Source organism: Lycorma delicatula, chromosome 6 (assembly GCF_047948215.1).
Source record: "Lycorma delicatula isolate Av1 chromosome 6, ASM4794821v1, whole genome shotgun sequence".
In the NCBI taxonomy this organism is placed as follows: Eukaryota; Metazoa; Arthropoda; class Insecta; order Hemiptera; family Fulgoridae; genus Lycorma; species Lycorma delicatula.
In genome coordinates this window covers 104,384,249-104,398,808 of record NC_134460.1, presented here as the reverse complement: position 1 = coordinate 104,398,808, position 14,560 = coordinate 104,384,249, and the positions used below count along the sequence as shown (strand labels likewise).

General features: G+C 28.7%; 1 protein-coding gene across 1 annotated transcript in view; it reads right to left on the bottom strand.

Annotated features, from left to right (window-relative positions):
* Nucleotides 1–14,560, bottom strand: part of nompC (no mechanoreceptor potential C) — a 243,395-nt gene that overhangs the window by 133,259 nt on the left and 95,576 nt on the right. The window contains exon 4 of the mRNA XM_075369639.1: nt 9,781–9,882. Within this exon, the coding sequence (XP_075225754.1) occupies nt 9,781–9,882 (102 nt within the window). The remainder of the gene's footprint in view (nt 1–9,780; nt 9,883–14,560) is intronic.

The window sequence follows — 14,560 nt, the reverse complement described above, 5'->3', positions numbered from 1 at the left end:
AAAATCTACAAACGTTTCATACATTATACTCCAACATTCCTTTTTTTCTGTTGAAAATTTTTATAATTTCACAAATAAGTGTTTTTCTTGCTGAACAGTTTCATATTAAATTTTCAGTCCATATTTACCGATTTTTTGAAAAAAAAGTATTACTCTCGTTCGCGGGAGTGAAAATGAATTTTCTCTACGTTTTGAGGTATGAGTACGAAATTACCATTCGCTTAAATTTCCTTTATATTTATATATATATCAGACGAATGTAAAAAAATTTTTTGCCTCGAAAATCTTCAAAACTAGTTGATCAATTTCACTGAAGTTTAGATATTCCGTAGTAGTTTGGACATGTGAAAATTTGATAAGCATTGGTTGAGTCGTTCTTGAGTTACGCTCAACTTAAGGTCGAATAAATTTGATCGGGGCAAGTTATGAGCCTGGTACGTTATGATGCTGCAAGTTTGAACGTTGACCTTTCATTATCTGCGGTATCTATTGTTAGCAATATTTAATCAAATTAAATTAACGAAAAGTCGGTCTTCTTGTGCAGAACTGCGAATTTTTTTTTGTAAATCAGCGGTTGATAACCTAATAAAATATATGGAAACTATGATAAAAATTTTACAAAAAGTATATAAGAAAGCAGTATGAAAAAAACATACCTAATCTTAATTCTTTACAAAAAAAAAATAAGTGCTATTATTAAATGTCAACCTTTATAAAAAAAATTACCTGCAAAGTATTTTGGATATCATTTTGAAGCTCCCTATATCGTGATAAAACTTCATCGCATCTTTCAGCAACAGTAGCCGGATCGATAAACATATAATTAGTATTTTTTGATAATTGTAATCTTTCAGTAATGTAATTTAAATTCCATTCGATAGGTGTCTCTTCAATAATAATATCTTCATCGATACCAGCACTTTTTGGAATAACCGAATCACCACTGACCGTAGCTTTATTCTCATCGGTAGTAATATCATTATTTTTATTTGATATGAAGGGCGTTTCAGTGTTATTAAAGTCATTTGATTCTTCTCCAGGATTACTACCAGCCATTATTTCAAATTGTTTTCAGTCAGCGATTTTATACTTCATTCATTGAAATATTTAATTAAAATGTAAAATTATTTTAAAAAATTGCATAATAACTACTCAAAAATTGGCTAAAAATGTCAAAGAAACGTCTCTCTATCGAATGGAAAGTCAAAATGAGATACATAATTATTTTTTTTTTGAGAATAGATATTAAAAAAATTACGTTAAATACGTAACATTATTGAAATTCAGTAAACGTTTTCAAAATTATATCCGATTTGGAATACATGAATATAAATTTATTTAGACAATTTAAAAATACTGATTAAAATTGATTTTTCTTCAACTTAAGATATTTTTTTATAGTTCGTTTAAGGGAAAATTTTCAAACGTAGTTAAAACATAAATTTTTTAACCGTTTAAATGCATAAGACAAATTTTCTACTTTAAATAAACTACAGAGTATCGTTTAACATCAGAGTACCCGAAAATTGTCAACACAGCCCAAAATAAAAGTTCCGATTGCAAACCTCCAAGTTTAGTTAAACAGAAAAAGCAACTGCTTTCTTTCAAAAGCAGTTATCCGAAAATTATGCCGTTAAAAAAATAAATGTTAAAGATTTTTCATTATTTTAAATGTTTATTTTTTTATTTAAACTACCAACCATTATTTTAAGTTAAATTGCAAATTTACATTAAATTATATTTATATTACGTTAATAACTTTTATTATTTACATAAATATTTAAAATATGTAATATAAATCTTAAAGAAACTAAAATAACTACTGTATATTTAACAATAATTTTTACGAACGGCGGCCGATCGGGTGGAATCTCAAATAGAAATTTATCATAATTAATAATAGGATAATCTAAACATTGATTCAAGTCATAATAACCGAGAAATAATCTTTTTAATAGACAAATAAACCATGAATAGATACAAGGTTGATTAGAATTAAACAAAAACTATTATTTAATGAATAGTTTGCAGGTTGCTTAATAATAAGCTGGAGGACACAGTTAAATTTAAATCTGTATGGATTATCCTCGAAAAAGTAGCTTTTTTCAGTAAAATTTTATTTTTAATTCAAGCTTAACTTTAAACTAATATTAAGATTACAATGCACACACGTATTTTCCTTTTTAGTTACATTAATAAATTTAAGCAAGATTAATCCAATGACTGATTAATTCTCTTCCAGTAAAGTCACTTTTGTGTAATCACATTGAAGCACAGTATCTACTATTAAAAAAAAGAAGAAAAAAGAGAAATTGATTTCAAATTGAAAGATACTAATTCATCGATTTGTGAAAAAATTAAACTTTGTATTTATAATCATAAAAATTATCAATTTAAGCTCTAAATCTGTACATTAAAAAAATCATGCAGTAGAAAAAATTTTATTCATATTTTTAACTGATAAAAATACAATAGAACAGTTTTTGTTATTATTTTACGAACAATTTTTAATTTTTTTATTTTCCTTTTACTAAATAGAAAGAAATTATGTAAAAATAAAGATAGAAAAAAAATTTCCAGGCGTTATCTTACTCTTCCACAACAAACAGATTTAATTTTACATTATTTATACAATAAATAAAATTAAAATAAATTTTAACAAAATTAGTTCTAAATAAATACAAAAAGTAAAGAAAATCTAAACTGTCTATTAAAAATATGCACATTTTAACATAAATATCACGCACTCACGCACAAAAAAATAAAGCTTTTCAACGCGCAGACGCATCGTAATAGTGCAAAACGGTGAATACATGAAACTGATAACTTCTGATATCCCCCACTATCAAGGACTGTACGATGGCAGCTGCTAAAAAAAGATAACTTACTTATCCCCACCAGTTTATGTGTGTAACCCGATACACATCACAGAATAAAAAGAAATCAATTTAAAAATATATTTTTTTTTTATATATATACAAGTAAGAAAAATAAAGTTTTATTACCTGTCTTAAGTAACACGAACAGAAAATCTGATTGAGTATTACGAAACTTGTTTATTGTTAGGCGTTACTTTTCTTTCAAGCGGAAAACTCCTAATTAAATTCTTTTACACCTTTACACTATACAACACAGATTCAATTTTCAAACTTAGAAGAGAAATCAGACTTCATTTGACTGATACTCGGTTCAGATCACGCTATAAAAGAACAAAAAGTGTTCAAATACAGAGTCTGCTTCAAATACAGAGTCCCCATAAAGAAACGGAGAAACTTTCTGGACGTGTTCTACTGGAGAAACTAATGAAAAAACTTCATATAAACATAGGACTGAAAACGCTTAATTTTCAACTTACGGCTAGCGAAAGATTTCTCCCGGATTTCAGCTCTTCTAATAAAAAGAAACCCTACTGTAATTTTTGGGACCCGAAATTAAAAATAAAAGTTGGTGGTTTCTTAAGTGATTTGGGGAATACGATAAAACAGGTCCCAGAACTGTAACTCCCGCAGTTCCTACGATATTTGATGTAAAACACCAAATTCGGTGTGGAAAAACAATCTTTTTAGGTTTGTACTACAATAGCTTTATTAAATACTAATAAATGCGAAAGATTTAATAATAAAACTTGTATAGAATTTAATTATGAGAAATGTAATGTAAATACAGCTATAAAAGTAAATAAAAACTTATAAAATCGGACTTTATTGAAGAAAAACAGAAAAAAATAGATAGAAAATCGTATTATTCTTTCTGTACCTAACAAACATTCTTTTTAAAAACAAAAAGCTAATTACTAAAACTAATTTTAAAAGAAATACAATATTTCTAAAGCAATATTTAAGCTGTCTATATCCAATAATTTACAAAGGTAAAACGAAATAATTGGGAAAAAACTAAACTGAAATGTATGTTACTTTAAAAATATTTAAAAAATTTTATTAAATAGGTTGAAAATTCTAACAGCTGGTCAACAATGGAAATTGTGTACTTCGTTTTAATCTGTTGTCATAAATTATCACAAAGATAAAGGAACTGTTATAATATCGTAGTGTAAAACACCAGTTCAGTTTTCTAACGAGGGATATCCCGATATAATCTTTGTTTATGGATTTTGTAACGTAAATTCTGAAGTTGCCGTGACGTGAATATCAGGAGAAATTTGCTAGAAGGCGGATTCTAAATACGAAAACCTTTTCTGTGGTGCATCAGCATTTACGGACGAAAGAGTCATTTCCAACGTGTTTGTTTTCTGTTGAACGCCAAATAAATCATCACGTTAATGATAAACATCGTGAGATTCAGCATATTCAACGTAGCCCAGGCACTAATATAAGGCGAATTTCATGACGCACTGGTTAGTCAAAAAACAAGTGTGGCACATCGTATGGAAAGAAAATTTTTATCGTTTCCGCCTACAGAAGGTTCAAAATTTCAGGCCAACACATTATCCTCAGCGGTTAAACTTCTGTCATTGGCTTCTACATAACGCTAAGATAAATTTAATTTTATTTACTGATGACTTTTATGAGATCACTTTTATTTACTGATACTTTTATGAGAAACGGAATCTTCAATTCTAAAAATTGTCATTTATGGAGCAAAGACAATTCACATGATACTGTGGAAAAGATTCAAATGGAACTAGTTTTCAACATAGGTTTCACATTAATGTGTGGTGTGGCATTATTTATGACAAAATTCTGGGATCATTTGTTTTCAATGAAAACCTTACGGGAGATGCATAAGTTAATTTCTGAAAAATAATTTTCCGGTTCTTTTGGAGGATGTTCCTTTACAAACTAGATTGCAAATGATTTTCCAGCAGGATGGTGTAACGCCACATTTTTCTTTAGTAGCTAGAAATTTCTTGAATGTAATTTTTTAAACTGAATTGGACATAATGGACCAATCGATTGGCCACCTCGATCACCTGACCTGACGCTATTAGATTACTTCTTTTGAAGCCATATAAAAACGATAGAATACCAACAAAAGGTTAATGCTGCAGAAGATTTGCTCATTAAAATACGAAGTGCTACTGAATTTATGCGAAACTAATCCTGAGATGATACGTAAAGCCACCGAAAGACATTTTAAAGCCACGGAATATTTTACGTCGGGCAGAGCGCTGTGAACATTGTGAAAAAGGGAATTTCGAACAATTACTGTAACCGAGGTCTGTTATTCTGTTACCATTTATCATTTCATGTATTTTATTTTATTCTATTTTTGTTTTGCTGTATTAAAAATAACGTTTATTACAGAAAGAATAATACAATTTTCTGTCTATATTTCATTTGTTTTACTTCCATAAAAACCCGATTTTTAAAAGTTTTTTTTTACTGTTTATTGGCTGTATTTACATTAATTTTCTCAAAATTAAGTTCTCTACAAGTTTTATTACTAACTCTTCCGTTTATATTTGTATTTAACAAAGCTACTCTACTACAAGAATCTAAACAAAAAACGTATTTTTCCACCCGAATTTTGTGTTTTACATCAAACATCTTAAAAACTACTGAAGTTATAGTTCTGGGATATGTTTTATCATATTTCCTAGCTCAAATTACATAAGAAACCACCAGCTACTCCTTAATTTAGGTCCCAAAAATTACAGTAGGGCTTCTTTTTTATTAAGAGCTGAAATCCGGGCGAAACCTTTTTCTAACCGTAAGTCGAAAACAAAGCATTTCCAGACCTATGTTTACATGAACATTTTTAGTTAGTGCTACTAGTACAACATTTCCAGAAATTTTCTCCGTTCTTTTGTGGGACATTGTATAACACGGCAGAGAGGATGGCTTTTTTTTCTTTTTCTGTTTAGCCTCCAGAACCACCGTAAGATATTATTTCAGAGGATGAATGAGGATGATATGTATGAATGTGAATGAAGTGTAGTCTTGCACAGTATCAGGTCGACCATTCCTGAGATGTGTGGTTAATCGAAACCCAACCACCAAAGAACACCGGCATCCAGTTTCTAGTATTCAAATCCGAATAAAAGTAACTGCATTTAGGGAAGATGTTAGAAGTACTTTACTTCATAACTAACGTTACAAAATAGGTTATGTATCGACTGTCATACAAATCACCTTTTCAAGACTTTTAATTTTAAAGACTTCGTCTGCAGTATTAGTTTTGAGTTTTATTTTACCTTCTTGACTCTTGTTTTAATAAATTTTTATTATATGATTAATAATAATTTTACACCTTATTAGTTTTATTATTTTGGAGTTATTTTACCCTTTTATTAATAAAATTCCGGGCGATGATAACGCCCAGGCGTTTTTCGCCCACAAACAAACAAAAAACAAAAATCACCTTTTCACATAAATGAAAATTACTCCATTTAATTACTAAAGAAAGACACTCAAACAGTTGTTCTGAACCAAATTAGATGGTCACTACGTAACAAAAGGTTTATAGTTCTGAATTTCTAATATCAGTAAATTACGAAATGACAATAATTATTTTATGGTATTATTTTGGAGTGATTAAACTAAGAGTCATCTACGGACATTATTTTATTAAAACAATTTTTAGGGATGCAATAATCCTACGCAATCAAAGCAAAAATATTTTTTAGAGAGATACGTATTTTAACTGGTTCATTCGTACAAATTTGAATCCTAATATAAATAAAACTCAAATATAAGAATTTAACAACTGTTATTAATAAATAATTATTTATAATTAAAGGCGAGAAGATTACAAAAGAAAAAAATATCCATAATTCTCGATCATCTAATAAATCATCTGAACGTGATGTAAAATTATTTTTACCAGAAGGTGATTTCTCAAGAAATTAAGAATATCTAAGAAAAATTTAAAGGGAGAGATTGTGGTCATTATATTTCGTTAAAAAATTCAAAGATAAGTAATTTCAACAGATTTTTTTTTTATTATGCATTACAAAATACTAGATTTAATGGTTTTTTTATTCACTTTTCATTTTTAATAATTAGCCCGACAATTAGATAAATACACAGGTTTTCGTTTTAAATATTTATATTAACTTAGATAATAACAGGTATTATAATTTTAAAATTTTCCTAATTTGTTAGGCTATATAAATAGATCGATTTAAATTACTATAATTATGAAGAGTAATACCTTTTATGTTTGTAAATCTTATATTTTATTATTGAACTGTTGTAGTAATTTATATTTTCATAATTACAGAAATTTAATATACAACAAATTATTTTTATATATTTTAATGTAGCTATAATTTGAATTTTTTTAAATAATATTTTTGTGTTTTCTTTCTTTTATTTTATATATTTGCATATGCTTTAATGTGCGCTGTAGTATGTATAGTATACTTTAAACAGTAGTGCACGCAGAAAAATATTTTAAATTTTATTTCTTTCGTTTAATCACATTCATGTGGAATGTAGAGATAGTTTTAAACTTCTTTTTTTTTTAATAAATTATGAATATTGTATTAATTATAAAATAAGAATATATTAAAAGAGAAATTTTTAATCAAATAATAGAAATAGATACCTTATCATAATTTTGAATCCAAAATGACATTTCTATGAATGATATCCTTGCTACAATCTTCTTTTCATAAGTTAAACATACGTTTTTTTGGCGGGGGGAAGACAATTAAATTATAATAATTATGTGAATTGACAAAAGCAAAAACGTTTAATTTAACCGTCTGCTTGCCATTAATGTTTGAGACATTAATAGCTCTTTACAAGCATTATCAATATGTCTCATTAATAGTAGTAAACAAACTTACTGATCGCCATAATTTTTTTTTAAATAGACTTAAAACATAATAGTAATATTTAGGTAATCTAAAAACTATTGAGCCATTTTCGCACGAGATAGCGTTAGCCCATTCTGGCAAAAGTTGAGGAAGGCCACGCCGGCCTTCCTCAACTTACGACTCATGTCGTAAGCAGTCATGACATGCCAATGACCTAAACATACATCATTGGTGATGTATGTTTAGGTCATTGGCTATACTGTTTGGACAGTGTTAAACCGTTTGGAGAAATCTGGCTACAAAAAGAAGCTCGACGTTTGAGTGCTATACGATCTGACAAGAAAAATCTATTAGATCTAATTTCTATCTGCAAATATTTACTAAAACGTAACGAAGTCAAACCATTTCTGAAACGGTGAATCACGAGTGATGAAAAGTGCACAACCTACGACAAAAATGTGAGAAATATTTTGGTCGAATTGAGGGAACCTTTACAGTCTGTGGTAAAGCCCACACTGACGACCAGGAAGGTTATAATGTGCGTTTGGTGGGGTTGGAAGGGCATCGTGCATCACCAGCTTCTGCCATCAGGCAGAACGATAGACCTTTACTGCCGACAATTAGCGCGATTGCACCTAGCAATTCAAAAGAAACGGCCTGAATGGTGAACAGAAAGGCTATCGTATACCACACTGATAACGCCATATCGGATATTAACAACCCGTCAGAATTTGAGAGAAGGTTGCAGAACTTCCTGAGTGGTGTTAAGTTAGTTTCAAAAGCGACCTGTGAAAACCACGTGTCACAATTTGTTGACCAGAAACGACGGAAGTTCTATAGCGACCGGATTATGGTAATGCCCGGAAAATGACAGAAGATAGAAGACAGAAGATAGAAAAAAAGTGGTGCGTATGTGGTCTTGTAATGTTATTTTCCAATAACAATAAATTTATTCTCAATTTTGGCCTCTAAAGGCTCAATAATTTTTAAATAACCTGATACTATTAATAATAAATATTAATTAGAATTATTGAAGGACCAGAAGATTTTTCTGAGTGTGTAACAGATATCTGAGCATATAAAAATAAAATCGTTAAAAAAATGTATATTTTACGATAATTTATTCATCTTCCTAATGAATATACATAACTTTTCCGTACAGAATTTTTAAGAAATTAAACCGCACCATCATGCTCTATATTAAACAATAAAAACTTTTAACTCATTTTATTAACGTAAATTGATAAAAATTATTTATTTTTGTCTTCAGTCATTTACTGGTTTGATGCAGCTCTCCAAGATTTCCTATCCATTAATAGTCGTTTCAATTCGGTATACCCCCAAAATCCCCAAAACAAAAAATTTTGTTTTACATGTTCCAAACGTTGCTTGCCTGCACAATCTTTTCCTTTTACCTGTCCCTCCAATATTAAAGCGACTATTCCAGGATGCCTTAATATGTGGCCTGTAAGTCTGTCTCTTCTTTTAACTATATTTTTCCAAATTCTTCTTTCATCGATTTGCCGCAACACCTCTTCATTTGTCACGTTATCCAACAACCTGATTCTTAATATTCTCCTATATTACCACATTTCAAAAGCTTCTAATCTTTTCTTCTCGGGCACTGCGATCATCCAATTTTCACTTCCATATAAAGCTACGCTCCAAACATATACTTTCAAAAATCTTTTCTTGACGTTTAAATTAATTTTTTATGTAAACAAATTATATTTCTGACTGAAGGCTCGTTTCGCCTGTGCTGTTCAGCATTTTATATCGCTCCTGTTTCATCCATCTTTAGTAATTCTACTTCCCAGATAACGAAATTCCTCTACCTCCGTTCTCTTCCTATTCCTTTTCTCTTCCTACTTTTACATTCAGTGGTCCATCTTCGTTATTTCTACTACATTTCATTACTTTCGTTTCGTTCCTGTTTATTTTTATACGGTAGTTCTTGCGTAGGACTTCATCCATGCCGTTCATTGATCCTTCTAAATCTTTTTTAAAAATAATATGAGCAGAAAACTGTTATTTAATAAATTAAAAAATACACTTACCCCGCCAGGAGCATAAATATCAACGCCTTTTTTAGCAAGCAGCAGTTTGACGATCTCCTCTCTGGAGTACATAGCAGCGATGTGTAAGACATTGAAGTTATCCTATAAAAAAAATAATATGCATTAGAATAAAAAATAGATCTAAGTAATCAACTTGTTTTATACAATTTTATATAACCATAAATTTTGTTTTCTGTTTCACACTAAAAGAAAATTAAAATTCGTTCATCAATAAGAAGAATTGATAAATTCGCCAGAAATATTTTATAAATATAATAAAGCTTATGGAAATTACAATTAAAATATGTGACATAAACTGGTACGTAACGGAAAACATCAAACTAGGGTTTTTCCTTTAAATATATGTATTAAAAAAGCAAAATTTGTACATTTTTTCTTCATTAAATGGAATTATTTTTCTTTACTGAAAGATCTATATAAAAACCTACAAAATAGTCCACGTTTATGTTTTGTTGACAAGAGATGAACCCTGAAAGTTACAAATTAACTAAGGTAATTTTTACCCCAAAATGTCAATAATGATCAACAATCAAGATTGTTAATTTGAGAAATAATTAAAATTACTTAAATGCCGGTATGTAAAGCGTTCTTAGAATATACACATGCTTAGCTGCAAAAAAAACCTGGCAGAAATCAATATTCTTCAAAAAGTAAGCATAATTAAAAACGAAATTTAATAATAGATGTCACCAAGAATTAAGAATCTAAGATTTTATTAGAACCGCCGTATCTGAACAATATTTTTAAAACAGGATTGATGCAAGTATTTAATTAAAAGTTGGTAAAAAAAAAAAGAAAAAACAAATTTTCTTTGACTAACACTACACTTTCTAATACAGCTGTATTTTATCATATTTTGCAGAAGAAAAGAAAATAAGAAACGGGAAAAGCAAAATGGGAAAATAAAACTAGCATAAATGGAAAATTTTATTTCAGCAATATTGAATATTCTGCAAACTTTATTTTAAAGATTTTCATTATTTGTCGATGTTGAAATTGATTTTTTTTCGTAGAATCTCTTTTTAACTTCCTTGTACGAAGTAAAGGAAGTATTGTGATTGCGAAAAATTTCGGTTTTCAGATTTCAACGGAAATATCCATTTTGATCATCCCTGAATCCATTTTGACTAGTTTCGGCGTGTAGTCTGCATGTACGTATATGTGTACGTACGTATGTATCTAGTATAACCCAAAAACGATTAGACGTAAGAAGTCAAAATTTTGGATTTAGGAATGTTGTAACATCTAATTGTGCATCTCCCCTTTTGATTGCAATCGACTGAAAAAATGTTTCCAAAAAAGCCCAAAATCAAAACAATTTGGATTTTGGACTTTTTCTTAACTGCAGTAAAAAGCTCTCTTTATTAATAATTATTAACCTTTGATTGTAACAAAAAACTTTTACTATAAATAATAATTCAATAATAAAATATCAGAAGTTATTAATGAAATAAAATTTTATGTACTTTTCAATTTAAAACAATGTGTGTATGTAATTTAATACCACCAATTTAATGCAAGTATGTTATGTGGTGCCCACATCAGATTTTTAGCAGTTGTATTTAAATATAAAGAATATAATTATTAACGTTTGAAAATAATTATTATTTTTTTTGTTCCGATTGCACTGTAATTGCAAGAATCAATTGAAAATCCTATTGATATTCTCAACAAGATGTATTTCTGTTCTTCCAGCCACAGGGCAAAGAATTTCTGGTGAACTGTCGGCCAGTATATTTATTTATAAGCAATTTTTTTTTTTTTTAGTGAATCACCACAAATATTATTATCAACTGAATATAAATAATTACTTAACATTGGGATTTAAAGAATTTCTATCTAGTACCAATTTCGAAAAAAAATCCACAAAATTAAACAAAAATTGTGAAAACAACAGCATATGGCAGCAGAATATAAACAACACTACAGATTATAATGAAACGTAAGGATGTCGGGAGATGTTTTATCCCCCAATTTATTGCAGATCCTGGACATTAGTCCTTTGCTGCTGGGTCTTTCCATTTATCTGTCGGGTATTTAATTTTTAATGAAATTATAAATTTATTTTTAGTTTGAGTTTAAGATGGGCAGAGTTTGGGATGCGTTCTCATTCGTAGACCGTGTTTGTAAAAAGTATTCTTACTCGAGGAAATTTCTAGGAAAATTAACAAAATATTGCATTCTTCTCCGGACGTGATTTCCTTTCAGTCCGTCCACTGAAGAGCTTTTGGTGCTAAAAGGAGTGCACTCTTTTGAAGCAGGAGTGCACCTGATGAGGGCACTTCCTTCGCTGAGGGAGTCATATAAAGTGTCATACGTAGGCGATTGCCTAATTAGTAATTGTAAAATTAAGGGTTGTACAGAATACAGCTAGAGCTGTCCCCAACCTCCTGTTATATAAAAAAAAATCATAATGGAATGAAAAGAACGAAATTTTTTTAATTTTTCAAGTGAGCAGTTAAATTTATGTTAAATCACCAAAAACTTTGCCCAGTTTCCTTTAAGATTATATTGTACTAAAAATACAAAAAAAGGTTGATTAACCAAACGTTCGGTAAATCAAAACAGATATTAAAATAAAAATAAGAATAAAAATCTTGGTTTGAATAATATATGAAAAAAAAATAAAATTCAAGTCTACCGATCTCATAATTCTACGAGATAAATTCTACAGTGAACAATTACATTAAACACAAGTTTTATCAATTTTGCAAAGTTCAGATTTAATCAAGTTTTTATTATCCCTACTAAATTGCAGCAAATTACACAATCGTTCATATCTTTTTATATTCGTTTTAAAATTAATCCGACACTAAAATTAAGATAATTATTTAATATTTAATTAAAAATACGATTATTTAATTAGCAGTATTATTTAATATCACAGTAATAATTAAACAAGAAAATATTTAAGTAAAAGAATAAAATTAAAACAGGGATAAAGAAAAGAAGATTAGAAAGGTAATACCAATTTATTACGATACAGAAAGAAAAGTCATTAGGTTTAAATAAATAATAGCAAAAATAAATAAGAGTTAAAATGACGAGAAAAAAAATGAGTACAGGAAAAAAAAGATGTTCGAATATGTGTAATCATATAATCTCCAGGATTATACGATAAAAAAAGTAATTTTTGAGGTAATATTAAAGAAAAAAGATTTTCAGGGTGTTTTTTCATTTAATCCAAACTTTTAGCGCCCAAAGTTAATATGCCATTCACGAAAGATAATTTTCAACGATACAGCGCGGTGTGTTACCGACTTGCAGATTATGGTATTGATTGTTTCAACAAGTTCATTCAGTATTCAACAGATGGCGATACCGGTACATACAGTGAGTTTCGATTCTTAATATGTCGGCCTCCGAGGCGCAAGTGTTTAGGCCTTTCATCCGGAGGACCCGGGTTCGGGCAGGCATGGCATTTTCACACACGCTACAAATCACTCATCTCATTCTTTGAAGTAATACCTAACGGTGGTCTCAGAGGTTAAAAAAAATCTTAATATGTATTTATATTTTTCAGAAGTCTTCTTATTTTTAAACTTAGGCTATTTAGCCTATAGTTTTGACATCAAAATAATAAATCATAAACCAAAATAATAAACTATAAAAATATTGAAATATCGCACAAATTATTTTCTTTAAACTAATTCTACTAAAAATACAATTTTAAGAATAATATTTATATTAATAATAATTTAATAATAATATTTATATTTATTTTATTAACAGGCATAAAAGTTCTGAAATCAAACTGTATGTTTTTTAATATGTATATTTTTAATATACAAGAGGAATTTGAAAGTTACCACTTCTGTAACTTTGTAGTTTCTTCCACAATATTTTAATTTTGTAGAGGTAATGATCTGCCAAGAAAGAAAATATATACATGTAATTATAAACAAAAGAAATAATGAAGCATAGAATAATCATCTGAACTTTTTTTAATAATTATATTTTCATAAGTGTAAAGATGTTATTCTTTATTTCGTAAAATGAATGTTAAAAATGTAAAATGTAAATTTTCTCTTATAAAACACATGATTACCGATAATGTCTGGTATTAGCAAATTTTTTTAAAAATCTCCAAAGGATTTTTTTCAAAAGCCCTTGGACGTTTGAATAAAAGCCCTTGAACACATTTTGATCAACTCTGTACTCCGTATCAGTCATTTTCGCAAAATATATTTTCATGGAGACAGCCGAAAAAAAATTTACATATATAAATATATATATAAAATGATAAAGGATGGACTTCCTTTTACAGCGTCTATATTCCGATGTTTCCTTGTTTCAGCAGCAGTTAAAATTGAATATGAAAGTAATGTCAAACGAAACTGAAAGAAACTTTATCCAAAATAATTATACAGTAGTTAACTACTGTATAATTTTTACTTAAATTTAAAAGCTATAATAACATTCTGTTAGTAAAATAAAAATAAGTTAAATATACAAAAAACGATCCCACACGAAAATTCTATTCGCGCTTTTAAGAAATAAATTCAATCCAAATCTTACGCAAGCCTATTACGGTTTATTTTAGTTACAAACAGCAATTTTATTTTATCTTTTAAATCTGAGAGAGAAATATGCACACAATTTAATACGATTGCTTCTTTCAAGTTAGAAATAATCTATGTAACCAGTGATTATCACGGTTTGCCTTTTAATTAAAACCCTGAAAAGAAGTAGGAGCAACCATAAATAAAATACTATAATTTTGATTGTATGATTTGTTCCTCCAGGCACCAATCGAAAA